Source organism: Nycticebus coucang, chromosome 14 (genome assembly GCF_027406575.1).
Source record: "Nycticebus coucang isolate mNycCou1 chromosome 14, mNycCou1.pri, whole genome shotgun sequence".
Taxonomy (NCBI): domain Eukaryota; kingdom Metazoa; phylum Chordata; class Mammalia; order Primates; family Lorisidae; genus Nycticebus; species Nycticebus coucang.
Genome location: NC_069793.1, coordinates 92,964,409 through 92,991,931, shown reverse-complemented (window position 1 = coordinate 92,991,931; position 27,523 = coordinate 92,964,409). Strand labels below are relative to the sequence as shown.

The window sequence follows — 27,523 nt, the reverse complement described above, 5'->3', positions numbered from 1 at the left end:
CAGGGCCTCATGAAGCACATATAACTCATGTATCTGTTGACCTATCTTTTTTTTTTGTAGAGACAGAGTCTCACTTTATGGCCCTCGGTAGAGTGCCATGGCATCACACAGCTCACAGCAATCTCCAACTCCTGGGCTTAAGTGATTCTTCTTGCCTCAGTCTCCCAAGTAGCTGGGACTACAGGCGCCTGCCACAACGCCCGGCTATTTTTTGGTTGCAGTTCAGCCGGGGCTGCGTTTGAACCCGCCACCCTCGGTATATGGGGCCGGCGCCTTACCAACTGAGCCACAGGCGCTGCCCCTGTCAACCTATCTTGACCTGTGGCCCCAAGGTAAAAAAAGTTTTCCTGGTGTGGCAGTCAATGGAAGAGGGAGGGCCTAACAGACATCCTGCCAGAGCCACCACGCCTAAGTGCATGTGGAAACCTGGAGCCCAAGGAGTGCAGCACACAAAGTCACCCACAATAGTGGTTGCCAGGAGCACAGATGTGTCTGGTTGCCATTAGATACGGTAGAAACACGTGACTGGGTTTATGGTGCTGCTCTTGTGCAACCTCAGCTGTCAAGAAACGGAAATCAGAGGGGACTAAACATAATGCAGCAGTATACTGGTCATTCAGGTAGTAATCACCTAGGGTTTTTTTTTTATTACTAGTTACTGTTCTTCCTCTTCCTCTGAAACACTATTTTCCTGCTTATTCCTACTGGGCAATTCATTTACTGAGCTACAGAACTTTAATTTGGGGTGCCTCTAAAGAAAAAAAAATTATGTAAAGTACTCCGTATCAGGTTGTACATAAAAGACTACTACTATACTTCGCAAGTATTTGGAATGCTCTTCCAAATCTAAACATATTCTAAGTATTTTGCTAACTCAGAGTTCACTAAAGGCCGTACCATCCTGCTCACAGGATGCAGGAGGGAGGAGGACTTCAAGCCATCCAGCATAAAGGGCACCACCCTTTGGAGCAACTTGCTCAGCAGCAGTGCAATGCATACAAAAAACAGCTTTGAGCTAAAATGTATGACCACTGTTAGGAAACCATCGATTTCAAGCTCCACAAAATGAGTGTGCTGCTAACATATAGAAATTACATGTAGCAAAATACGAAGTTTGCAGATTTGTCTCACCAAAACCATGTGTAAGATATTAAATATACATACAAACGCAGAAATACATCATTTTCAAAGACATCAACCTACTTCTTATTTAAGGACCTAAACACTTAAATTTGTGAACATTTTTATTTTAAAACAGTAAATAATACTCTTCACTATTACAACGGTTCTATTTTGGAGATCATGATAGGGTATTTCAGAGAAACAAAATCAGAGGACATTTTGTCACGTTCTTTTCGGTTTCTTTCCTCTGTGGTGTTACAGATAATAAAGTCATTTAAGAATGAAGCACACACGATTCTGCTTGGACCCTACCACTGATGGGGACAGCGTATGTGAAGAGTACAGAACATAAAGTTCAAAGCGTTATATCCATACTTCGAAAGTTCTAAATGCCAGGCCTAACTTTAAGAAGCAAAACTAACCTTACATCTAATCTGTCTACCAGTTACTGTAATCACCTTTATTTCTAGTACTTGTTCTATTGGAATACCATTTAAGAAGCCAAAAAAAAAAAAAAAGTTTCAAATATTATCAATCGTTAAAAACAACAAAGAAGAGTTTAAGGAAAGAATATATTTGAGCCACATAAACAAACAAAGGTATTACATAAGAAAAATAATGTAACAATTTATGTAAGTACCTAACATATGAGCATGCTCTTACATCTAAAACAAAAAATAAAAAGGTAACATTGGTACTATATATATATATTTGACAAGTGTGCATTAAAGAATTCTCTAATATAAAATATTTAAAACGTGGAGAATATTTTTCAAGATACAGAAAACAACTGTTATGATAGGCACAGGCACACCCACAATTCTTATAAAAACATGCTTGCAAAGATAAAATTCATCTGAGTATTCATTTCTCAGATGTACAAAAGCTATGAAATTGTTGATCACTGGATATTGCCTCCCACTTTTGCACTGTTTTGAGTTTCAACACTGATTGGTATGAATTCTGAATTACACACATAATTACTCTTAATGTTCAGACTTTCTGCCATGTTCCTCATAGAATGTCTCTATGTATTATGAATACTTAAGATAGCAACATTATTTGTATCAAAGTCACTTCCTTATGTTCATTTTTGTTTAAAGGCACTAGTTTTAGAAAATAGTTATTACAACAAATAGTGCTTGAAAAATCTGAAACTCCAAATCGATGTGCTCCATCAGCCATAAGTAGATTTAAGAAGCCCTAACTAAAAAGAACAGATGTAAAATGATAAATTTACAGATTATAAAATCGGTTTATTATAAAAGCAATTTAAGAATACCCCGTTAAAATCTTATCCCAGTGCTGCCCAATATAACCAAGAAGCAGTTAAACACTGTTACATTAGGAACAAGGACATAAAACAAGAGCAACATCACATCAAGGCTGTGATTCAAACTCAAAAGAGAAAGGACCCTCAGGTCTCCTTCAGGTCAATACAGAGGGCTTAAGGTCAAAGGACTGTGCCAGGCACCACGGTGCTGCTACAACACTGAGGTAAATTAAAGTTGAGGGGAAACAAAGATCTCCATGTTCTTCTTTTGTGGGTGTACTTAAGTAACTGAAATTTTAGGTACAACTGCCTTCAATGACAGCAAGATACAAGACAAGTCTTTATTAAAGTGAAAGAAGTTTATAGTTTTCTATCAAGGTCCCCCACATCTTCCCACCCTCCCCCTAAGCTAACGCTACTCTGCTGAGACACAAGATCCATTCTTAATTTGTGGCTTATTGGCAAATTATAGGCACTCCTTCCAAGTAGCTTTGATCTTCTCCACATTAAAAACAAAAACCCAACATGATCTCATCAATATACTCAATTTTGCATTCTAGGTAGAATTTCATTATCACTCTAAAACTCAATGCATCTGTACAGTGGCCATTTCCCCCGGACGTAATTCAAGATTTAATCTTTCTGTTGTTTTCCTAGTAAAAGCCTTGGAGTTAATTATTATGACTGATCGAACTGTGAATTATATAGAACACAGTGACTGCGTTTTTTTTTAGCACTGAAAAGTACTTAAAAATAAAACTTACTTCCAACTTTGCACTCCTCCAAATTGAAGGGCCAAAATACTTAGATTTCATAACTGAAAAAAAAAATCTATCTTCCCAAGCTATGCTAGGCTTTGCGTAGCAGCTTTTGCCAGGAAAGAAGATTTTGTATTTGTTATAAACCCTTGAAAATAAGGGCTTATTCTAAAAACATTGAAAGACCCTTAAATCACAGAGGGGCTTAGCTGGTACCACACTTCTAATTCATAACCAAGTGTTACTTCATAGCTTATACTGACGAGTTGATTCATGCTCATTTTGTTCCTTTAAAAAATACTCTTTGGAAACCATTATTTCTCCTGTAGACACACACTCTAATTATATCTCTTCCTGTAAAAATAAAGGAATAATCATTATTATCTCTATTTCTTTGCTAAATTCAACTACCAATATACATTTATCAATCTGATCACTTTACCAGCTAACTCATGACCTTACAGTATTCTAGATACTATCCAGGGTCAATTTTCAGCATATAGAAGTAGGAGCAAATCTTCAAAGTAAGGAGAATATGATAGGAAACTTTTCAATCTAGTCTTCAATGTGGTCATTACAAATGAGAACTAAAGCACTACCATTTGCTTCCAAAACTAAACGGAAGGTAAACTCCTAAAGCTAAAGAAAGGTGAACCTCTATAAAGCTAACTTCTGTCATGGAAGTTATGAACGTGCTCAGTGATTTCCTTTCAAAACTCAAAATTGGGAGTCCAAGGAAGAAAATAAAGCCATTTCTTATTTGCTCTTTCCCAATTCATCAGAAATTATTGTGCCCAGAGCACTATCCATAGTAAAAGCCCTTTCTACAACACTAGGCTACTTCAAACATTGGCAGACTGCCTCAACCAGATTTAAACTACTAAGCCATGTATTCTAAATGCATATATTCAAAGCTACCATTTTAAAAATAAATTGGAAAGTAGGGAAACCTACATTCTGCTATCACGCTATTATAAACATTGTGTGTGTATAAGAGAGAGCAGAAACAGTCAAAATTTAAATAAGATGGTAAAAAAACAGGAAATACAGATTTTACCAAAAGAATTCCAATTGTCCCAAGCTACGACTATCAACAGTTTCACTAATATGGTCATTTGCCTAGGTTCTGACAAAACCAACCAACCAACCAAGAAAAAAACACCCACACAAACATCCACCAAAACCTACACTAGAATATGTGGCAATAATTAATATATTTCTATGGAAATTGTCTCATGCCTTATAAGCTCCTAAAATAAAATCAAGGTCACTATGTGACTAAGAGATACCACCAGGAGGGAAAGAAAACACTGAGCCTTGGTTTCAGCTGTCTCTTCAAATCAGCACTAAGTCCTACTATCAGGTACAACACTTCTGGCTTGTCAGACCAGTAGGTCATGTTCTTCCACTGGCCAAAGGCAGCTGAAGAAACAATCGCTTGAGCAAACTAAATGCTGTGACATGAAGTATTTGACTTCCAAGTCTGAGTTAAAAAGGATCGGTGAACATCTAACTGGGCAAAAGGAATGGCAACCATCATCCAAACGGGCTCACTTCCCCCAGCCCCCAAATGAACAGTAGTTATAATAGCAAAAGAAACAAAAAAGTTTTTTTTTTTGATTCTTAGAGCCAACTGTGAAAGAGGTCAGCAATATATTAACAGCAGCAATGGACAAGGAAGAGCAAAATAGTGGATGAAAGAATCTTGCTGGACGTTTGTTCATCTTTTTCTGTATTAGCCAGAAAACTGCAACTGGCTTATTTGGAAATTTCAGGTATATGTCTCATCTCCTTAGATCCTTCACAGATTTAGAATTCAGTCTACCTGAGGGCTCTATAACCATGTAAGAAAGCTTTCTTTATCTAGCTTGGTGGCGGCCAAAACGGACTCCATGTCATTAAGGATGTCAGAGCTCAGAGCTTCCTGCAGACTCGGCATCAACTCCTCCCCTTCTATGTTCATTCCATCTCCCTCCAGTGTTCCAAGGTCCACGTTTGTCCCAGGAATGGCTTCAAGGTAGTCTGGGAAACGGTTCTGCTGTGACGGCAGGGTGCTTTGGTTGATAGTATCACCTAGTTGGAACAGAGAGAGAGATGATAAAGTACTTTCTGGAAAGCTCACGTCAGAGCTGTACCACACGAGCATACAAAAGTGCACAGGGGAAGGAAAGCATTCCTGACTGACCCGAGGCCCAGAATTTAGTTTAGGCCAAACAACCCAGAGATAACAAAGTGCCAATGCGAAGTTTACTTCTGCTTCGATATTTGTCCAGATAGTCAACTAATAAACTGACTGACTGCTGATTATTATGTGTTGAGTATCAAAGAGAGTAATGGGGAAAAACAAAACAAAACAAAAAAAGCCTTGAAAAAAAAAATGCTACGCAGCGGTGGAGAGAAGAACAAGTACCCTGGGCAATGGCAGCACGACCTTTCTGTCCTCCAGATACGCGCCACCGCAATAAATTAAAGGCAAAGATGAATGGTAGGGACTTGCTTTGCCCTCACATACACTTTGGAAGGCACCAAAATAAAATAAAAAGACTGCATGAATACTTGAATACTCTTCCCTTGGAGACACGTATTTGTAATAGCAAAACAAGCCTCCCAGAAGTCCTTTAATAAATCAATCTTAGCCTTGCTTCCAGGTTTCTCAAATTTACCTGGCCACAGAAGCTTTTTACCACTAAGATTCCTCAGAGCTTCAATGGGACGTTTTTTCAAAAAGTCAATATAATCCATTAAGTGCTACCGAGGTTTAGAGAAGAAAGGAATGAAGACGGGAGGGGTAAGTGAAGGTGTTATATGTGAAGGATGTTTGAAGTAGCTTCTGAGGATAATTTAAGATCTAGGTAAGCAGTGAAGGGGTGGTACAGGTTCTAAGAAGCATCAAAGCCACCAGCTGGATAAGCAGAGGCATAACGACTCGCCTGAACACATTTTCAGAAGATGTCAGCTGAAGAGCCAGCCAGCTAGCAAAGGGAATAGGTTCATTTCCCTGCAAATACATGTGCTCAAGTCCAGAGCAATGATCGCCAGCCAAGCCACAGGAGAAATGACTTCTTAACTTTCTTGGTGAAGGAAGGAGGTTATTTCTTAGCTCCTGCAAGACCTCTAGAACTCTTCTAACACAAACAAGGGGCCTCCCGCAATCTACCCATTCTCCCCTGGTTTCCTAAGACCCCAATACCTAAGACAGACCAAAAACCCTAAGAGAAGAGAGGGAAGCAAACACTGAATCATGTATAAACATTTCTCTCCAATTACGAACACAATACTAAAATGAAGGGAGCCTTCTAACAGGTTCCTTAATTGCCTTCAATACTAAAGTAAGTCATGTTACCACAGTTTTATTCAGAAAGAGCTAATATATCAAATCCTTCATGTTTAAAATCTGGAAAAAGATTTACATTATAAATCACCACATGAAACAAAGCAGGCTCAATTTTCATTTAAGTTTATAAGATTTTAATTGGGTTTCTTCTGAATAATCTTTGCTCACAATAGCTTATTAGCCCTGGTGATAGCAAGACTGTACCTAACAGGTTATTACAAGGAATAAAGAATACCCACCTGTATCCATTTCATCAACGCTGTTGAGGAAATCATCTGGGGTTCGAGGGACACTGTAGCTGCTCATGCTTAGTCCACTGTCTGTACTCTCATCTCGAGAGTGATAGGTGCCACTATAAAATATAACAGTTAAAAACCAACACACAGATTTAAAAACTCAATTTCAAGGTAAAGCAAGCCCCTGCTGAGTAGCAGCGTGATTCTCAGAGAGGGTCAGTGAAAACCCCTACTCTCCAATATTGGAACAAGCACCTTCCTTCAAGGCCACGCACAGCCCTTTGCTATGAAGAGAGAAAGACAAGTTAGTCCTAATTGAAGCTGGCAGTGCTAAGGGGCCAAGAGCTCTCCTAAGGTTCTGCATTCAGTTTTCCTAGTTGACAGAAAATTCTCTGCACAGATTTTTCTCTCTGTAATACCATTTTAATCTGGAGTGTGGGAGCTGGGGTGTCTGCACAGCTCACTTGTTGCAAGGTCTCGAATCCCTCGGTGGCAGTAGCACAGACAGGGGTCAAAACATAAACTCCAGGTGGGCAGTGAGACAGGTCTGCACTAGACTCCTGTTAAATTCCTAGCTCTCCTACAGAGAACGTAAGCCAAGGAAAAACTAACCTAAAATAAAAAGCCAGAATTCCCTGGACTAAGCCAAAACAGATCAGTCACTGCCAGTGAGGTAAGAATACCCACAGCCTCTTCTCCGTGATTCTGTCTCAGGGGAAAAACCCCAATGCCTCAGCGTAAAACAGGAGGCTGCACAGTTCCAGGTGAAGAAAAGATTAAAACAAAAGAAAATGAAAAACTACAAAAGACAGCGAAAAACTGTACATCCTTTGACAAACACATGACCGAAGATTTTTACTTCAGGCTAAAGGAAAAGTTCCCCAGATCTGCATACAAATATGATAAATATCCTCAGAATATGATTTTCATAAATAGAACACTTTACTAAGCACACAGACATCAGCTGGCATTGATTATAAAATTTTGAGTTTTACTAACTAGAAAATCTTACAGAGAAGAAGTGTAACAATCAAGGCAATTGTTACCATTCTTATGAGTCTCTGAAAATTAATGTCAACTTTCCCCACAACTTGGGCATTTAAGCAACTAATTCTTTAAACTTAAAGCTAAAAAATAAAAAACTCTAAGCTTTAAAAATAAGCTTTTAGAATTGCTCAAGGTAAAAATACTCTAATTGTCAACACCCCAAGTTTCCACCTTCAGTTACTCGATGCATTGGCCTCATCCTCCCCCACCCCACTTACTGCACTATTGGTTTATCTTCACACTCCTCTGTACTTTGGCGCATTTCAAAAGCCTCACAAATATCCAAGAAAACGCAAATTTGCCCAAGACCATTTGTATACAATGCAATCATGTATGAGAAGACTTCAGGAAGTGGTTTTTTAAATTTTGTCTGGGCTGGACCTGGTGTCCCTCCGTCACACTGCTCAGCACGAGGCACACGTCAGACCCTCAACTCTGGTCCTCAACAACTGAACTCAGTAAGTTCACTCCAAACCATAGGGAAGCACATGGGCGTTCCTGAGTTTACAAGTCCATTTTCCTGCCTAGGAACTACTCCCTACAAAAATCTACCTCCCACAGGCCCCACTCACTCAGTAAACCTTCCCTGAGCATTTGCTATTACATGACAGGTAGCAGACAAAACTTGAGGACAAGGAGGCTAACGTCCACCACCACCACCTACAAGTGATGTTTTTTAAGAGGCTCACAACTTCAGCCAAGGAGAGGAATATGGTAATGAATCATATACATGGACTCCATGATCTGAGTGAAAAAGTGCTTTCAAGAACAAACAGGGAGCTTGAAAAGGAAAAGTGAAAGGTTTCATGAAGGACATCTGAGCTGGCCTTGAAGGGTCTTCAGAGTAAAAGAGAGGTAAGGGGACGGTGCACTACTAGTAAGAGCCAACTTCGCAGACAGGAGAACAAGTGCTTAGAGTTTAAGGAATATGTATAAATCAAACAGTAATAGAGAAACCATCAAATTTCTTTTTTTAAGGGAAAAAGGGTCAAAGTCAGATACATGTTTTAGAAATTGGGGACGCCACAAAGAATAGATACATGATTCTGCCTTTAGACTAATGACACTGACCATCTGCCACTGTGATCATTCAGGAAAACACAATGCCACGCTCTCACCAGAAGTTTTAAGAAAGAATCCTCATAAACAACTGTTAGAAGGACATGCAGTCCGTCCAATTTTTAGTGTCTTAACAGGCCTTCAACAATATAGAATATATTCAATGGAAATTTTCATTGTTGTGAGGAAAAAAAGTTCTCTGTGGCTATGACCTTTTGTAATCAGTCTCAGTGTAAGTTCAGACCTGTGATTTTATGTAAATACACTTAATTTCAGACAGAACTTTAAACTGCATGTGTGTCAGAAGGGTAAATAAAAACTTAAAATGCATTTTAGATGGCCTTCAAAATTAAACCTCCCAAATAGCCCTAATCTTAAGACTGAGCAAATGATGAGAAATTCTATTGCACTAAATATTTTTAACATGATATTTTGTTCTTAGAATCATGAATTTTTCAATTTAATTGATGAGAGGTGAGAGAGTGGCAGAATACTTTTCTTAAAACAAAATACCTTTACATATTTTAAAAAGTGTGTTGTCTAAACAATGTTAATTTCAAATAACTGTCATTAATCTTAATACTTTTTTTAAAAAGAAGCATAACTTTACATTTTTATCTCCTTGAACTACAACCCTAAGAATACAAGGTATTAAAACGAGGCTGGGTAAAACCTCTCAGGTTGAATAGCTATGTGGAAAATTCCTTCCAGTGGTCCTTACAACACAATCGTAAGTAAGTTTAAGATGAATTTCATTTGCTTTCACAGAAGGGCATGCACATGTTCCTTTATGATGCTGTAATTTTAAGCAACTATTAGTCAACAGGATAAGCAGAAGCAAACAATTAACTGAGTAAGTCTTCCTTCTGCAAGTCTCAATAGCTCACTTCCCCTCAGAGGAGACGGCTTTTTAATCCTCAACATTTATTGTACTTGCCATTTATAAAGAAATTCATTTCAACTGTACGTTATGGCCCACACAGATGTTCAAAACTGTCTATTACAATTGCTAAGCAGAATGATCTTAAAGTGATGACCTTTTCCAGATATGGGCCAGTAGCAACTCTCACCTATTAAGAAAAGGATCTGAGCTATTGGTCGTCATTGTTCTCAACTCCTGAGACATCCCGGGAGAAGACACTGGATTTTGAGTCCCACCATCCTGCTCCAGTGTTGGCAACTGGCTACGGAGAGCTAATTCCTAAAACAAACAAAACAGAATCTACTGATTAATATATTTATTGTTTTCAAGAAATAAAATGAAGATTAGGGTAACTGTGTATATGCAAAGCTGAAGTATTAACATACATTTAATAGTTAATATGTTTGCCAATAAAAACAAACAAACAAACACGTGTTCCAATCAGAATGACCAAACTCTTTTCTCCATTTTCAAGTAACTGAACGTTAAGTTACATAAATTTAAAATCTGTCTAGTTCTATTAACCCCAAAATGTACTTTGCTACTTAGTTTCCATTTAGTTATTTTCCTTATTTTGCCAGATAGTCTCAAATCCTTCTTTGGGGTAGAATAGCAAGGCTGGTGTTTAAAAAAGAATTCTTGAAAGTTTATTTTTACTCACCAAGTCTCATATGGTTTTGTGTGTTTGGCAATACTGATAAAAACAAGTAGGAAGAGCAACACTGATGATTTGCTACTGTAAGACACCGACGCTCCCTCCACCTCAACACTGTTTGACACTGTACTATATTTTGAGTTGGGAGAAAAAAGAAAAAGCAGACATCCAAAGTAAAAACACAAGTCCAAAGTTTCTCCACCCTAATAACCATCATCTTAAGATGGCAGGGGCAGACAACAGTTTCTCAGCAGGATTCTACCTGGAAACTAAGCAAAGGCTGCTACTCTGGTGGTTCTAGAACGCCTGCCTCAACAGGCTTCCTGATGCCCCAGCCCCAGGTTTCCGGTCTCCTTTGCTCTGACAGTGAGGTCAGTTCACCTCACTCTAACCAACCCCTGACACCTTCATTACCACTCTAGCCCCCTTTCCCTCCTTTTCATCTGTCTCTGTTTCTGACCCTCCTAAGAATTTCCACTATGCCTTTTCAGCTATCATAAATACCATCTCTGCTACAGCATTAGCTTCCTGTCCTTTTATTTTTTGTTTTTATTTAAAATACAGCTTCTTATCACAAATGACACTGGCCTTAAGCCCTCCACCCCCCACAGCTTTCCTGAGCCAAGTCCGCTCACTGAGGCACAGCACCCCATTTCCACTCCCTTATTAACACAACCACCTCTGGGTCAGAGGGTGTGGAAACATTCTCCTAGCTCTACACTGCCCCTTCGATCTACACCGATTCTTCCTCATGTGAAAAGCACTTTTTAATCTAGTTTATGACGTTTAGGTAAAAAACCAGGGTTTCTTAACAAGAGGACCATGAGAGAATTCAGAGTCTATGAGCTTAAAATGAGAAAAATTACACCTGAAGTTTTGCTAACTTTAACTTAAATTTAGCGTTTTCTCCAATTACAAATATAAGCAACAAACAGTAATATTCATTACATCCCTAACTGTTCATCAACCGAAGATAACATGCTTCAGTAGTAAGTGGACAATTCCCTCAACCTGACAGTTTCTTAAACCTTCTGGATTCCAGTAATGTTCCTCTCTACCTACCTCAACTACCTACCTGCACAGCCAAGATACCTTGTTATTGGAAACCAAATCATCTCAAAAATCTTAAGTCATGTTTGGGACAACAATCAGTATTTGACTTCAATCACACTGGAACTGTCGGCCTCATATAACCCACTGTTGAAATTCCTGGAATGCCTTAAATCGCGATGGTACCGACCAACTTCGTCGCTGTATTTCAACCCATAACTTCCTCAGTCACACTCTGGGAATGGTTTAAAAACTTCTCCTAGAAATCTTACATGTGCTGGTCCCATTGTTCTGATGAGCTCCAGCTACCTCCTGCGTAATCTCTGTCTAGCAGCCTTCCACCGCCGTTTCTCCTCCCTTTTGTCGTTGGTCAGCTCTTTCTCACATCTTTAAGGCCAATACTCCAAATGCTGCCCCTATCAGATCTTTTTCCATCTCTTTCTCACTTAAATAATGACACTGAGGCCACCAGACACAATCTTTAATTTTCTGGCTCCTTCTGACGCCTTTTCATGCTCCTCTCAAAATTACCTCCATTCACACCCATCTTCGTGACTTTTCCCCAGTTTTAGAAGTGAGCTAGTTTTCCGCCCTCTTGGTTAAAGGCCAATGCACTCTCCCAGGGCTTCTTCTGGGGGTCTCTTCTGTTCGTTTTCTCTCTGTCTTCGATTTTGGCCCCTTCCCATTTTCATCTTAATAAAGTGAGAAGTGATTTTAGGGCAGGGACAGTGTACTCCCCACAAGTTGGTAGGGACGGCACAGCCCTGGTGCCAAGTCTTTCCACTTACTGTGATGTAAACACCATTACTAGTTGAGATCTGGGGCAGGCACCCTCATGTCTAGGGTACTTTCCAGGATGATCCCATCTCCTCTTTTAAGACTGTATTAGAGGCACAAATATCAGGTTTTTAACACCCGGAGCATCACTTAAAATATGAGGATGTATTTAGTAATAAACTTTTTTTTTTTTTTTTTTTGAGAGACAGTCTCACTTTATCACCCTCAGTAGAGTACTGTGGCATCTCAGCTCACAGCAACCTCCAGCTCCTGGGCTTAAGTGATTCTCTTACCTCAGCCTCCCGAGTAGCTGGGACTACAGGCACCCGCCACAACACCCAGCTATTTTTTGTTGCATTTTGGCCGGGGCAGGGTTTGAACCCGCCAACCTCGGTATATGGGGCTGGCACCATACACACTGAGCCACAGGTGCTGCCCCAGCAATAAGCTTTAAAATCAACAAAATTATACTCTCTACATAAGCTGAAGCCCAGGATTCTGTAACAAAATATAGGAGTATGAGACTATCCTGAAGACTTTCATTTGCTTTTTAACAAAGGTATGCTCGTGTTTCTGTTTGCCAAGTTTTACACTGCTTGCAGCATAACACAAATACATTAGAACCTCCATAGTTGACCTCCTTAAGCTGTCGTAACTTTCATAGACTGGACTTGTACCACATGTACATTACCAGTATAGTAAGCCCAGTTTCTTACGCTGACCACTTCAATATGCTGATCAGTTTGTTACAATGCTTGGGTGGTCAACTTCCAGAGGTTCTACTATATATGACACAAACCAGTAAGTCATTACAAAAACAACTGAACTGGATATAATTTTTGTATTATTTTTGGCAAATTTTTCACAAAGTTCCCACTTGAGTGCAAAGGACCAATGAAACGCTGCCACTTTCCCTCCTGGTGGGAGGGTGTCAGCATTATTCATCAAGTAGCAAAGGACCTGGCATGAGAACAGTCATTCTTCCATATCTGTGGGTTCCACTGACTGGGGACTAAAAATATTCAAGAAAAAATGGATGGTTGTGTCTGTACTGAACGTGCACAAACTTTTTCTCACCATTATTCTCTAAACAATATTTTATAACAACTATTTATATAGTATTTATATTGTATTATTATGTGGAATCTAGAGATGGTGAAGTATACACGAAGATGCGGGTAGGTTGGTTATATGCAAATACTATAGTATTTTATGTAAAGGACTTGAGCATCTGTAGGATTTTCTGGAAGCAATCCCAAGAGATGACTAGATAATGTAACAAGCCAATGATACAAACACCATACATACAGATTATAGATGCCATTCTCAAGGTAGGAATATTCACCGAAGTTTTGAAACTTCTAGTGACAGTGAACAAAACAGGATTGGATACCTTAAGTTTTGAAAAGCTTCACAGGTCACACATAAAGTCCACAATTTGACGCACTTTAAAATGTGTGTAGTACTACTGTGAAACTACTACTATTACCAAGATAATCACCCTCTCTGCTCACACTCTCAGAAACTAGCGATCTGCCTTGTCATTACAGATCAGTACTTTATCAGTGTTCTATAAATGAAATCATATAGTATGTACTTTTTTTTTTTTACTTAATCTGACAATTTTGAGATTCATTCATTCTTTAGTAGTTCATTCCTTTTTATTGCTAACTAGTATTCCACCATAGGGATATACTACCCCCGTTTATACTCCATCTGTTGACAGATACTTAGTTTGTTTATAAAATTTGGCTTAGTGTAGATACCTTAAACATGCAGAAATGGAAAATAGTATGTTTTCTAGACTACTGACTTCTTTCTTCCACTGCCTTTCTCCTTATTTTTCTAAATTATGTGGACCAAAGCACCCATTTTAAATGAGGCCAAAATACTTTACCAGATACACATGATGTTAGTGTTTTGTTTTTTTTAATTCTATGGGAAATTATATTGCTATTTAAATAAGAAGAGGGAAATAAAAGAAAGTCCAATGGCTTATGGCTGGGTCCTGGGTCAATAAAAATCCACTATACGAAACAGACAAGCTCATGTCCTTTAGGGATCAACCTGGAAAATTCCCTCCAGACACAGCTGGGAACATTGATTTTACTAACAGCACAGACAGCTAACCTGGGATGCATTTGCTGTTAGAGCTAAGATTTATAAGCTCGATGGGAAAAGCCACCAACCACATTTTTATATTATTACAGAATAAAATGAGCTAAAAATACTTGCCTCATCTAGAAAAAGCCAAATACTCTGAAAGAATGATCTGACCTTTGAAATACAGAACAGAATCATGATTAAGTTTTGGCTGAATTTCCTATAACTTGCTTACTTCCCCAGTGTTGAAAATCTGTCAAACTATTTATATTCTTGTTACACCTTTGGGAAAACAGAATTTTGACAAACTTGTATTTTAAGTCTACTATTCTAATTTTAAGTGTTGTGTTTAGGATAAAATAATCCAAAAACTCCTTAGAGACAGATGTAACTTTCAACTTAAAATGTTTCAACTGAAACCAGTTTTGTAGACAATCCAATTATGTCCCTAGGTTTATTTTTAAAATAGCTATGCCAGAGTCACCCAATTACAAAATAATGTTCTTATTCATCCAAAATGTTTTGATAAAATTACTCTTTTGCAATAGAGTAGGTATTTTCTACATAAGTATAAAATATATACACGCTTATTTTTAAATACAGTAAAATGGAAGAGTTTATGTGGAATACATATTTTGATTTAAAATTACAAGCTAAGTAAATTAATTTTATATTTATTCATATTAAAATAAGCTCTTAGTTTCGTGTGATAGCAGCATTCACCTTCCCATTCACAATCTTTGCCTAAGGACAGAAGACATCATAAAGCATACTCACCATGGAAACCCACAGTACAACTATACCTCCCTGGAAGCCGAACAGCTATGGAAGAAACTCTTTTTTAGTTCTAATGTCATGTTTATTATGCTCCTTCAAAGTCTGACTATGTAAAGTATACAGTAGGACACAACTCCAAATTTTTAATTTACTTCTCAGCTCTGTCTTCTTAAACTGTCATTATTTGAGAGAGAGTGTGTGTATATATGTGGGAAGTAGCAATTGCTGTTTTTTAACTACACTGAACTTCAAAGACGTATCTTGAAAAGGGGAAAAAAGGAACGGCCTATTTCATCACATAAATGTATGCTATTTCCCTTCCCAATGTTCACGATTTCATTAAATATCAATAATTTTAAAATTTTCCTTTTTGAACCCTGTGGAAAAAATTATGTTCACTGCATGTGAAAATACTAACTTAAAAAACTAACTTGGAGAAGGAACTACCAAGTCAACTTAATTGCTTTCCTAAAGTAATTCTGTCTTTAGCAAATACTGAACAATGTAAAAGTACATTAATTTCTGGATAACATATGGCACAAGTGAAGGGTTTTCTTGTGGGGTGGGGTGGTAATCAATTTCCTTAAGGAAGATTAGCCTGGTGAACTTGAAATCCAAATTTAGAAATGGAGAATAACTCTAAAAATATATATCTTAGAAATAATTCGTCATAGTGATAATAGTTTATGTCAACCATTCTAAAAATAGAAACAAACCATTTCTTCCAACTGTTCAAGATAGGGAGCCTTGCCATATCCCATTTTCCAACACAGCTTTAGACAGTCATAGACTATTTCATTATTTCTAAAATCACTGAAACATTTAGTCAATGCCTTTTGTTTTTTAAATGGTTGTGCCATTTACCAAAGTATCTTCAACTTAATAACCATTTCTTTTTTTGTGAGAAAGAGTCTCACTATGTCACCCTCGGTAGAATGCTGTGGCATCACAGATTACAGCAACCTCAAACTCTTGGGTTTAAGCAATTCTCTTGCCGCAGCCTCCCAAGTAGCTGGGACTAAAGGCATCTGCTACAACGCCCGGCTATTTTTTTTGTTGTAGTTGCCACTGTTGTTTGGCAGGCCTGGGCTCGGTATGTGACTGACGCTCTAGCTGCCAAGCCTTAATAACAATTTTTTTTTAACTAAAAATATTATACAGATGAATTTAAGGACAGTTAGGAGAGTAATTATGATAATCTAAAATTCTGAACAAAGAAAAAAAATCTGAACAAAATAGAGTTGTAGTTAGTATTCCCAGCATTATCCTGGGATTCAACAATCTTTCTGACAGGTTCTGGAATTAGGGCTTTTGTGTTACTTAGGTCCGAAAGTATTAAAGTTAGATGCCACTGTTCAAATAACAAGGAAGAGGCAATTCTGGTTAAAAAAACAAGTGAAATAACTTATAGGAGTATGCAGGGTGAGAGTCTAAATCCCCCCTATATACAGTTTTCAATATAGCCATTAAAAATAAAGTATATTTGCTGGAAAATGTCCAAGTGAATCTATTATATTTATTTAATATTAGAACTTGAGAAAGAAGATAATGTTAGAAGCATTACTAGAATTCTGGAACAGATTTCTACAGTCTCCTCACATGAAAGAATTGAGGGAGGGGAGCCAATTTTTTTTGCTATTACTAAATTTAGGGGGGGAAAGGTTGTTGATGACTATTTTCACATGGCCCTAAACAATGATATTATTTCATTCTAGGTGACTGTGAACATCTGAAACTCTTCACTACTGAGGGGCAATATCTTAGCAATAACACTGGTTTTAGCATTCACTAAACCAGGGACAGACCTGACAGGTATCAGGTATTTATTAGCAACTATATGATTCATTAGTTGCAAAATGTTTACATTTCAATTTCTATGTAGACTAAAGCAGTTATTTGCTCAGAAGCAAAAATAATCCCCCATCATACTTTTGACCACCTAAATTTGAATTACCCTGGCTGTTGAATCTTTATATAACAGTCTTGTTTTTCTTTTCCAGGTAAGTTTCAAGAATTCTGATAAGGTCATTTGGGGATGTATCTTGATCTTGGCCTTATAAAAGTAATGAAAAAGCTTACTGGTTAGAAAGGAAATAAACCTGAGCTTTTTTATGAGAAAAAGCTTATGAGTATAAAAATTGTAAGAAGGCAGCAAAGTGCACTCAGCTAACAGCAGGGTAACTGAGTAACTGGCGTAACCAGCATCAGTGAGGGAGAAGGCTATTTACTGACCACCGACAAGGGAGCCAGGCTGCAGAGTTCAGAGCTAATCTCACAGGTACTAGGAGGCGAAGATACTAAGAACCTCACTTTTAGACCTAAGAAAAAGTAAAAATGTTCACACGGGGTGGGAGGTAGAAGAGATGTGGACTATCTTTCCTCACAGTGTTTCTCTCAGAAAGACCTTAAAAGAAAAGTTGAAATGCACCCCTAAACTTACTCTCTAAAAAGGTCTCTCCAATTTAAAGCAGCATTGGTGTGTAATACAGAGATACGACTAAAAAAAAAAAAGAAAATTGAGCATTAAATGTTTAACTTCAAAAGGCAAAGAGAATAGAAATTGCTTTTGAAATATAAAAATTGTGATAAAAATGAAATTAAAATTTTAAGCTCTAAGAACAAATGTTTCCAAAATTCCACTAATATGCCATAATTAAGGTGATAATTTCCATATTTAACTATGAGGATATATGAATGCCTTTGAAGTTTGCTTTATTTTACACAATTTTGCATTTTAATACCGTTGCAGAGTCACATCTCTGGGGAAATTTTTCATTAACCTCTCCTGACAGTAGTCATGTGAGCACCGACTCCTACTACAGTACAGACATGATTTGTTGATACTACTGGAAGTACTTAAAGATTATGAAATTAACAATTCATAACCATTATGAAGTTCAGTATCTTCCCACGTCCCACAGCATAGGAGGTATTTGATTACAAAATAATTACACTGATTTCACTATTGCTTATTAACTCAGGTAAACTAATATATATCAGAAAAGTAACACAGACAGACAGACGGACAGACAACCCTGAACCAGGCACATAAGTACTGAGTTACGCCTGGTCTTTGAGACTGAAAGGCCCTTTCTGGCTTTCTTGATTATCCTTGTAAAACCATCTTCAGTTAAGATACGACTCTTCTTTGAAATTTTCCCTTACATTTTCCTTAAGGTCACCTAGAAAATAACAGGATGAGAAAAACACACACAAATATTTTCTTTATACAAATACCACTAGATTATTTCTATTTGAGTTACTCCAAATTTAACCCTATCCTGGAATTTCATACATTTACTGATCATTTTTGTAACTGTACTAGGTAAATGTGTTGACAACTAAAATATATGTAACAATCAAGTCTGTAATTTTAATATCTTACAATTTTTATTACTAATAAGCCTCACCTTTTCTAAAGCTTTACTTTTAAAAAAATGTTTAAGAATTCCTGGATGATAATTTTAATAACAGCAACTATTTAGTCTTCGACTATAAAACAAAAACCTAGAAGGAGATGATTTATTTACGAGATACAAAGTTTAAGATTCGAGTAGAAAAAAAAAGGGGGAAACAATTTCAACACCCACTTTTGGCCTGGAAGACTTTTTCCTTGAATCCAAATCTCTTAAGTTAATTTTTGCTCCTGTGTTAGTTTCTGCTTCATTGATCATGAATAAAAGCCTTCTTTCATAAACACTTCATAGAAAAGGCAAAGAGAAAATGTCTTTACTTTAAAGACCCAATGCTAAGTTCTTCACAGTCAAAAGTGGTTATCATTGCTCCTCATCCTAACAAGGGTTACATTCTACTTTTGTGAAGGTGATTTATTATGAGTTATCCCTCACTTGGTCTTTTGATTAAACGGAGGCATTTATGAGAAACATTAAAAAAAAACCCCAAAAAACTAGTTTCCCCTCTCAGACAGTTAAAAGCCTCTATGAGGACTGCATCTGACTTTATCAGCATGGCCTCCAATGCACAAGTTCAAGGTGCCCACAGTGATGGATTCTGCCAACTCCCCTTTTACAGCAGATTCTAAATCAATGGACTGGCTCAGTCTAGTGTAGAACGAGCTACACAGAATGTGAGGTGTTTTATTGTTGCTTCTGCCCAAGAGAAATGAAATGATCCTCTGACTAGTACATTTCTTCTAATCTTGTAGACCGTGAACACACAGAATCTCCTTGGTTTCAAGAATGAGATTCTTCCCATGAGTCAGATAAATGTCTGTGTTAGAAGGAAAAATGGCCACAATCTTCCCATCTCAGTAAGACACTTTCACAGCCACTGCACCCTGAGGTTTATCAGACAGAAATGTTGATAAAAGTCAACAAGGAAACTTGAAACACTGTCCAGGCAGATCTTTTCTCTTCTGATAACTTTGATATTCTTCTTTAAGAATGTCTATTAGAATTTTTCTCTTCCTCATAGTGTTATGATTCATATTAAGATTTCCTACATTAGCCTACCCAAGTAAATAATCTGTACTGCCTTTGTATTGTTCAGTTTATTAATTCCTTTAAATCACTATAAATACTATTTTAAGCTATTCAAGTAACAATTCAGCACATCCAGAGGCTGATAGGATGTACAAGTGAGACATAACACATTTAAAAAATGGAGTAAGAAAGACCTCCACAAAATCAAATACTAGAAACTTTCTGGGAGGAGTGGGGAAAGAGTAGAAAGTGTAGCCTTCTGGTAACAGCAATGTTAACTTAAGTATCTTAATAGAAAGATGGCTTAGAGATGGCTCAAAGTTATATTATGGGCTAATCTTCAGTGAGCACAGGCCCCTGGAATGTAAGTTTCTCTCTGTCCTAAGTTAATATCCCTTTGTTTTCCAATGCTAAAACATCAGATAAGAGCCTACCTGACATTTTGGAGAATTTGCTGTGCTGGGATTGATATTCCGCATTGCCTAAGAGTAAAAAATAAGACGGATAAAAATTACTTTAAGCTATATGGTTTGGCTATGTAGGCTGACTTACAAATTGCATCCAGACATATCACCATAGCACAGAATTCCCAAGCTACCCAAGAAGAAGCAGACTAAGGAAGACAGGAGCCAATGGAGTCACCACATAATAAAACTGAAACCTCAGAAAATTTTAATAGCATTAAGGATAGGACAGCAATAAAATTTAGACCTCAGGACTGAAATAAAATTTGATAATGGTCAGGTAGGTTCTTTGCTTCTGAGTATTAGATAAAGCAGGCAAAATATATTTGATGTTTCAGTGATAAGAGAAACTGTCAACGGAAGTTCATAGAAGCCAAAAGACTTAAGATATACTGATTTTATACTGATTGCTAAAAAACAAAAACAAAAACCCTCTAAAAAAATAGACTACCAATATAAGAATAGGGCAGATCTACAACACAGTATGTAGAAAAGAAGAAATGCAGACGTTACCTTTAAAGGAAGTAAAGCTAGTCTTTCCAGGACCCATCACCCAGAGTAAAAGTGAGAATAAGATTGAGAAAAATTCTTTGGAGGGAAGAGTTTTATAAGTAGCAGCATTTTACCCACACACCCCCCACACACCAAATGATGAACAGCTCCATTTCTAGACTTAAAAAGTTAAAACAGTAAGACTTCGACATTAGCAATAAAAGAATGTTTTTCTTACTAAAATTTCTTGATTTTCGTAGTCTTCATTCATATGTGAAACTGAGACTTGCATTTAACCAACTAGTACTCAGTAATAACAAAATGAAAACAGGTTATGCTAAACATACTTTGCTTTCTTCTAATAGCCATGTCATTATAGCCTTGATGGTTTTACTTTGTTCCAACAACAGCTTTACCTAAATGAAAAATAATCGTCCTTTATGGTAATTTGTGAGAAAGGCATTTAGAGGTGTGTAAACTGTGATAATATGCTTCCTCTCTGCATTTTCTTTACGGCAGGCAAAAAAGCATTTCTTTCAAGACCACTTTGTAGGAACCAAAAGGAAAGCTTCCCTTTTGCCTCTAAAGGTTTGCTGAAAATAGGCAGATTAATAGGACAAAAAGGCACATGAATCTATTTAAGGTGTGTACGCACGGAGGAATCACATAAGAATGATTATCTAGGAACCAAGTGAGGTCCAGATGCTTATAAACCCTTCTTCATAAGGGAAAGGGAGATGGAGGCAATGCGGTTACCGTGAAGGACAGTAAATGATTTTTAGGGGGAATGAATGGATCCAATGCTCAGGCAACAGTCAGTAAATAATTCTCTTTGGAAACTGACTGGGATCTGAGAACTTAACAATACCCTGGGCAAAGTTCATCTGAGCTCTAGGCGTGATGTTTAGTTTTCAGTCTCTTCCTGTGATAAGTTTCAACGTTCTCTGATCAATGAAATTTCAGGAAGGGATGAAAGACGATAGTGTTGCTTTTTGGTGGGCCTGATTTCTAGGTAGGTAAAGGAATTTGGAGAACAGTCTCACCCCTTGCTTTGGGAGAGATCTTCAGGATGCTCCTTTAGTTCAGTATGTCAAAGTGCACCAGACACTGGAGCAGCATTCTCTGAGGCGCAGCAGCTCCTGACACTGCACGCTGGCAATACTATCTTACTCCTTCTATTGGGGCTTGGATTTGACATCAAATATACTAGAATTATACTGATATATTATTACTGACAGAGCACAGTTTAAAGGTGAATCTATCTAGGAGACAGAGTCTGCATCTTAATTTAAATTCTCAAGTACCAGTTCCTCAAATCCTGAATAAGAGTTCACAGATAGTATTGAGTTCATGTATTTTCTTTGACACTCAAAGAGATACTTTTAAAATATATTCTTTTAAAAAAGACCACATCTTTAAAATCCCTACATCCTGGTATCAGAAATATAGTGTAAGGGTTTCTAAATGTCTACACTTATGCTATGATTTAGGGTCGAAAAAGACCCCAGTATGTATATATATTTTATGTTTGTTAACACGTATATCTCTAGGAAAACAAAAAACCCCCCAAAACAAGAAATTCATAGTTACTTACATCCAGAGGAGAAAAAGGAAAACAGAGAAAATACTTTATTTCCAGTTACTGGCACCTTTTACATACTTTATCACTACTGTACCATGTTTTATAATCTACTCAAAAAAATTTTATATGGAAAAATTTAAATATCTATAACTGCTTAATGTAAGATCACATCCCTTACACCTGAACTTAGATTGAACCACTTTGAAACAAGATAGAGTAAAAATAATTTTGAGATGAGGAATTTCCTATTCTTATGGAACATAAAGACCCACAGTACTTGCTGAAGGCAAAGGGATGGACATGGTGATAAAGGGCTTCAAAGCTCCCTGCCAGGGCCCACTGTTCTCAACATGAAAATTTTCCCTAAGCAGGTAATTTGAAGGCACACTGGCATCTTCTGAACTTGCAGAAGAAAAGTTTTATTATGTTTTAGATAAAAACTCTTAGATTCAATGGTACTGAAATATATTACTTATTTGAAAAGTGTCACATTGGTGTAACCTATGCACAAAAGTAATTCGTTGAAAGTAAAGGCGTTTTTTCTCAACTGATGTCCCAGTGTTTCTCCCTTAGTGAAATCCTCAGAAATACTGTACCCTATGATTCCATGTACATTTGAGGAGGCATCCCTGCTTCCATCAATTTTTGCTCAGCCACATGACCACGGCCAAAGTAGCTCTTTATGGTGCAGGTTTCTAAGTTACACACCATGTGGTCACAGGCCAGTCAAGACACTAAGACAAGGAGGGCTGGACAGAACACTTCTGTGTCACTCTAGTTTTACAGACAATATTTCTGTTACTAACAAATGCTAAAATGAAAGTTGCCCACCTTTATGCAGGAAAGAAAACAAACCCCAAAAGTGGAAGGCTGGTTTCTAACCTGTGGCCTCACCTGCCGAAGCAGCTCTTGTTGCTTCAGTCGCAGCCTCTCCTTCTCCATCTGCAGCTGTTGCAGCCGTATCTGCTGCTGCTGGTTGGAGCTGCTGCCACCCAGAACGCCTCCCTGCGGGCTCTGGGGAGCCAGGGGAGGTGGCTGTTTAACTGGAGCACTCTGACTGATTCTCTGGTTCATGGCTGAAATGAAAAAAATGAAACAATAGATCTGTCCTAAAAAACTAGTCAAGAAGAGAAATTGATAATTTAGTTATTCTAAGCAATTGAGGATATTCAGTGTAGCTTTTTTTGGTAGTTAAGGTTGGAAGTATCACAATGGCTACCTTAACTTACTATTGTTGCCATCATTGTTATAAGACACAAGGCAGTGCTAAGAGGGGCTTCTAATACGCCATGAGATGGAACAGTTCCTAAAACATGAAGTTAAAGGAAAGTGCGGAACAGAAGTCTAAAAGAAAAAAAAAGAGAGAGAGAAAGAACAGGGATAGATATTGCCTATCCAAAGGATATGAACTGAAGAAAGAGCTAAAAAGCAAATACTACCTATTGGCTTTGGAGATGGGAAACTGGCTGATGACCTGCAGAGACATATTTATAACTTTTCAAGTTTAAATGATACAATTACTTGTAAAAAAATACATAAATTTAGTTAAAAATCCATTCCCCAAAGCAACCAACACAGTAAAACCTATTTAAAAAAAAACAATGCTTCATTAAGTAGATCAAAATGATCTGATGCATTCAAGTTTATGGATGACAGAGATTTGTCTCATTTAATACTACTGTAGCCCAGCATACAGCACAGGTAGTATGTTTTAGCTGAATCCGTCACATCATTCAGTGGTTAGACACAGACTGGATTTTTATACTAGTGAATTTCTGTCACTGATCTGACTTTGATTAAAATGTGGATTAACCTCAGAGCCGATGGAAGTTTCATGTGAAAATGTCAATAAAAATGATATACTTTTACATTTCAGACACATACTCAATGTTAAATTGAAATTTTGGAGACATTTTCTACTAATATTTAACGTACACTGACCAAAGAAAACCCCAGACCCAAATGGCTTCACCAACATTCAAGGAAGAAATAACAACGGTCTTATGCAACCTCGTCCAGAGCATAACAAAGGAATACTTTGCAACCTTCATGAAGCCAACATAACCTCCATACCTTACAAGGATATTAACAGAAAGGAAAGCTGAAGACCGATCTCTCACACAGACTTCACTACAGAAACTCTGAATAGCACATGCTGACCACCCTGGGAGCTCACTGGCCTCCCAGTCACACAGCAAACGGCCTGTGCTGATTTTTTATGTCCCACTGCTAGAACAAAACAGCTGCTTGGTAAATGTCTCATCTTGGAAACTCCTTGAGCAAACCTCACAAGGCTTTCCCAGAGCCCATCAGATAAATTAAGCATCTTTTTCCCCCAGGGAATTGCCTAGGAACTTTTCCACTCGCCTACGGGCATTTCTTATCTGGTTCTTTTTGATTTTCTGCTCACACATTTACATACTCCCATTCACTGAGTGCCACAGGAGTGGGGGCAGTATTCTATTCACTTTTATGTTCTCAGGGCCCAGCAGAGCACTGGAAAAAAAACACCTCAGCATTTCCACATGAGTACCTAAGTATTCACTGAGGCACAAAATTAACTATTTAAGATAGTATAGAAATTCTTTTTTTTTTTTTTTTTTTTTTGTAGAGACAGAGTCTCACTTTCTGGCCAACTTTTTTTTTTTCTTCTATCTGTATGTTGCCCAGGCTGGCCTCCAACTCCTGGGCTTGAGTGATCCTCCTATCTCAGACTCCTGAGGCCATAGCTGGAACTACAAGAGCGCACCACAATGCCTCAGTTTAAGATTACCCACATCGTCTATGAGGGCAGCATAACCCTGACACAGAACCAAGGATATATTAAAAGAAAGGAAAATTACATACCAGCTTCTCTCAGAATGCCTTAGTTCAATTCAATCTTCTGAGCCACTGGTTAATACAAGATGATGGCACTATTAACTTATTTCTATTTTTCTGTTCCTAATTTTCTCCTTCAGTTTTTGTGTTATTTCATCTTCTAATTTTTGAGTTGAACTTAACTAGTTTATATCTTTTGTTGGAGAATTCAAGTCAATAAATTTACCTGTATGTCCTGCTTTAACTGCATGCTATACATTTTGAAGTAGAATAATTCATGATTATTCCATTCCAAATTATTTAAATTTCTACTGTGAGTTACATGTAACTCATGAGCTATTTAGAAATACAGTTTTATGCTTCCTGGCCAGGTGCAATGGTTCACATCTGTTATCCCAGCACTTTGGGAATTCAAGGTGGAAAGATCACTTTGAGGCTTGGATTTTGAGACCAGCCTGGACAACATAGCACGTCTCTACAAAAAATGAAAAATTAGTCAAGTGTGATGTGATGGTATGTACCTGTAAGTCCTAATTATTCTAGAGGCTCTCATGGGAGGATCCCTTGAGCCCAGCAGGCTACAGTGAACTATGATCACACCAATGCACTCCAGCCTCAGTGACCGAGTACGACCCTATTTCCTTAAAGAAAAAAGACCCAAAGCAACAAAAAACCTTATGCTTGTAGTAGGCCAGGGCCAAGTCAGCTGTATGCCTGGTTTTTACCACTAAGCATATTTATGAATTTCCTTCCATATTCTTTCAGTTCTTACAATCCCAAGGAGCTGAATGTGGTGGCCCTCAAGCACCATCCTTAATGCTTTGTGTGGTTTTATTTTTGGACGAGTGAAGTTTTTTAAAAAAATTGCTATAGTTGTGTCTTTTTGGTTATCTTGTTTTAATATTGTGCCTGGAAGAACAGAGAAAGGATGTCAAAACATGTTATACTGCTCAATCTTGTTCAATGCCTTGTTTATCTTTCACATGGCAAAAATAAAATCATACTTAGGAACATTTAGGAAATATCTTTATAAAGAATAAATGGCTAAAAGTTTCATTCATGTGATTTATGGTCTAGTATTTTATAGGGGAATGGATGGGGGGAGGGGAGCCAACAATGGGTCATCAACCAGAGCTAAGATTTGCCAGGTACCAACAACCTCGTTTAATAAAATTGCTGTAGTTGTCACCAACATATAACTGACAAGTACCATAGAATAATATAAAAAAATGGCCTTTGGAGTCAAAAATGGATTAGAATTAGACATGCCAATTTAGTAACTGGCTCAATCCTCATTTGCCCCAACTATACCTGGGGATATTAACATCTCCCTTTTGGAGTCATTATGGGGACTAAATACTCCATCATGTCCCATAACATTCCTCTGACTCTTTTCTCCAGAACTGTTCTTTCTAAACCTTAAGATAGTGGTTATTAATCTTCCTAATGCCGTGACCCTTTAATACAGTTCCTTATGTTGTGGTGACCCCCAACCATAAAATTATTTTTGTTGCTACTTCATAACTGTAATTTTGCTACTGTTAAGAATCATAACATAAATATCTGATATGCAGGATGTATTTAGGCAACCCCTGAGAAAGGGTCATTAGACCCCCAAAGGGGTCACGACCCACAGGTTGAGAACCGCTGCCTTAAGACCATGGCTTCTACAGATACGCAGCACCCGTGCCTTGGTGATCCCCACACCTTCCTGGAATTCCTATACCTTGTCATCCATGACAGACATACACACTCTCTGCCTCTTCCCATTGACCGTATCATACATTGTTTTCCAGTATTCCTATAACTCATGAAGGAATTCATGTGTATCTTTCCTATAAGACCTAAATGGAAAAGGGAGGCGATCCTTCCCTTTTGGTAAAACATGTTCCTGGAATTTCAACAGAACACTCAACTTATTTCTGCACAGAGATGTTGCACCACACTGTGCTATGTCAGGTTCTTTGACAGCGTGAGTTAAACATGAATTGAGAGACTGATCTGAGATCCATCGTGTCTAAGTGTAGTGAACATGCCATAAATTGAGGCCTATAACAAATAGCTATTGGGAAAAAACAGTTCTAAGCAATTAAAAAAAAAAAACCATTAGAAAATATTCTGTAGGTAAACTGGACAGTGAAGAGTATTGGAATTATAAAACATGATTAATTTCAAAATAGATTCTAGAGCTGCACACTGTTAAATAGTTCCTCTATTAAGAAACATTAGAAAAAGCTTTTGAACTTTCCACATTAGATTATGAATTATTTATAAAGTAACCATAACGTAATATACATTCCTGGTGAAAACAAATTACAGTAACAAAATTGCAGGAAAATAAAGAGGTAACTATCCTTTGCTTCTCACCAGTTTCCCAGAATTAAGATACCATAAGCACTAATCATTAATGACACAGCCATGGTTGATGGCAAATCTAAGCTTATTAACTATACAAAAGCTAGAACAGGAAAAATCAGTTAAGACATCAAAAGATGGAAGAAGAATCATTAGTCCATAGAATAAAGTAGAAACGGGAAAAATTAGTTAAGATAATAAAAAACTGAAGAAAGAAGGAGTCCACAAAAGGAAGTACAAACGTGCACAAAATAT

At 37.6% G+C, this 27,523-nt stretch overlaps 1 protein-coding gene across 12 annotated transcripts in view; it reads right to left on the bottom strand.

The window, feature by feature from the left end:
- Positions 1-1,675: 1,675 nt before the first annotated feature.
- Positions 1,676-27,523, bottom strand: part of YAP1 (Yes1 associated transcriptional regulator) — a 130,967-nt gene continuing 105,119 nt past the window's right edge. For 3 of the 12 annotated variants that reach the window (XM_053560891.1, XM_053560892.1, XM_053560899.1), the window contains 5 exons: positions 22,976-23,169; positions 19,990-20,037; positions 9,900-10,030; positions 6,727-6,839; positions 1,676-5,226 (listed from right to left, as the gene is read on the bottom strand). In XM_053560891.1, the coding sequence (XP_053416866.1) occupies positions 4,988-5,226; positions 6,727-6,839; positions 9,900-10,030; positions 19,990-20,037; positions 22,976-23,169 (725 nt within the window). In that variant the 3' untranslated portion in view covers positions 1,676-4,987. The remainder of the gene's footprint in view (positions 5,227-6,726; positions 6,840-9,899; positions 10,031-19,989; positions 20,038-22,975; positions 23,170-27,523) is intronic. The other 9 variants (XM_053560893.1, XM_053560894.1, XM_053560901.1 and 6 more) reach the window with 3 other exon arrangements.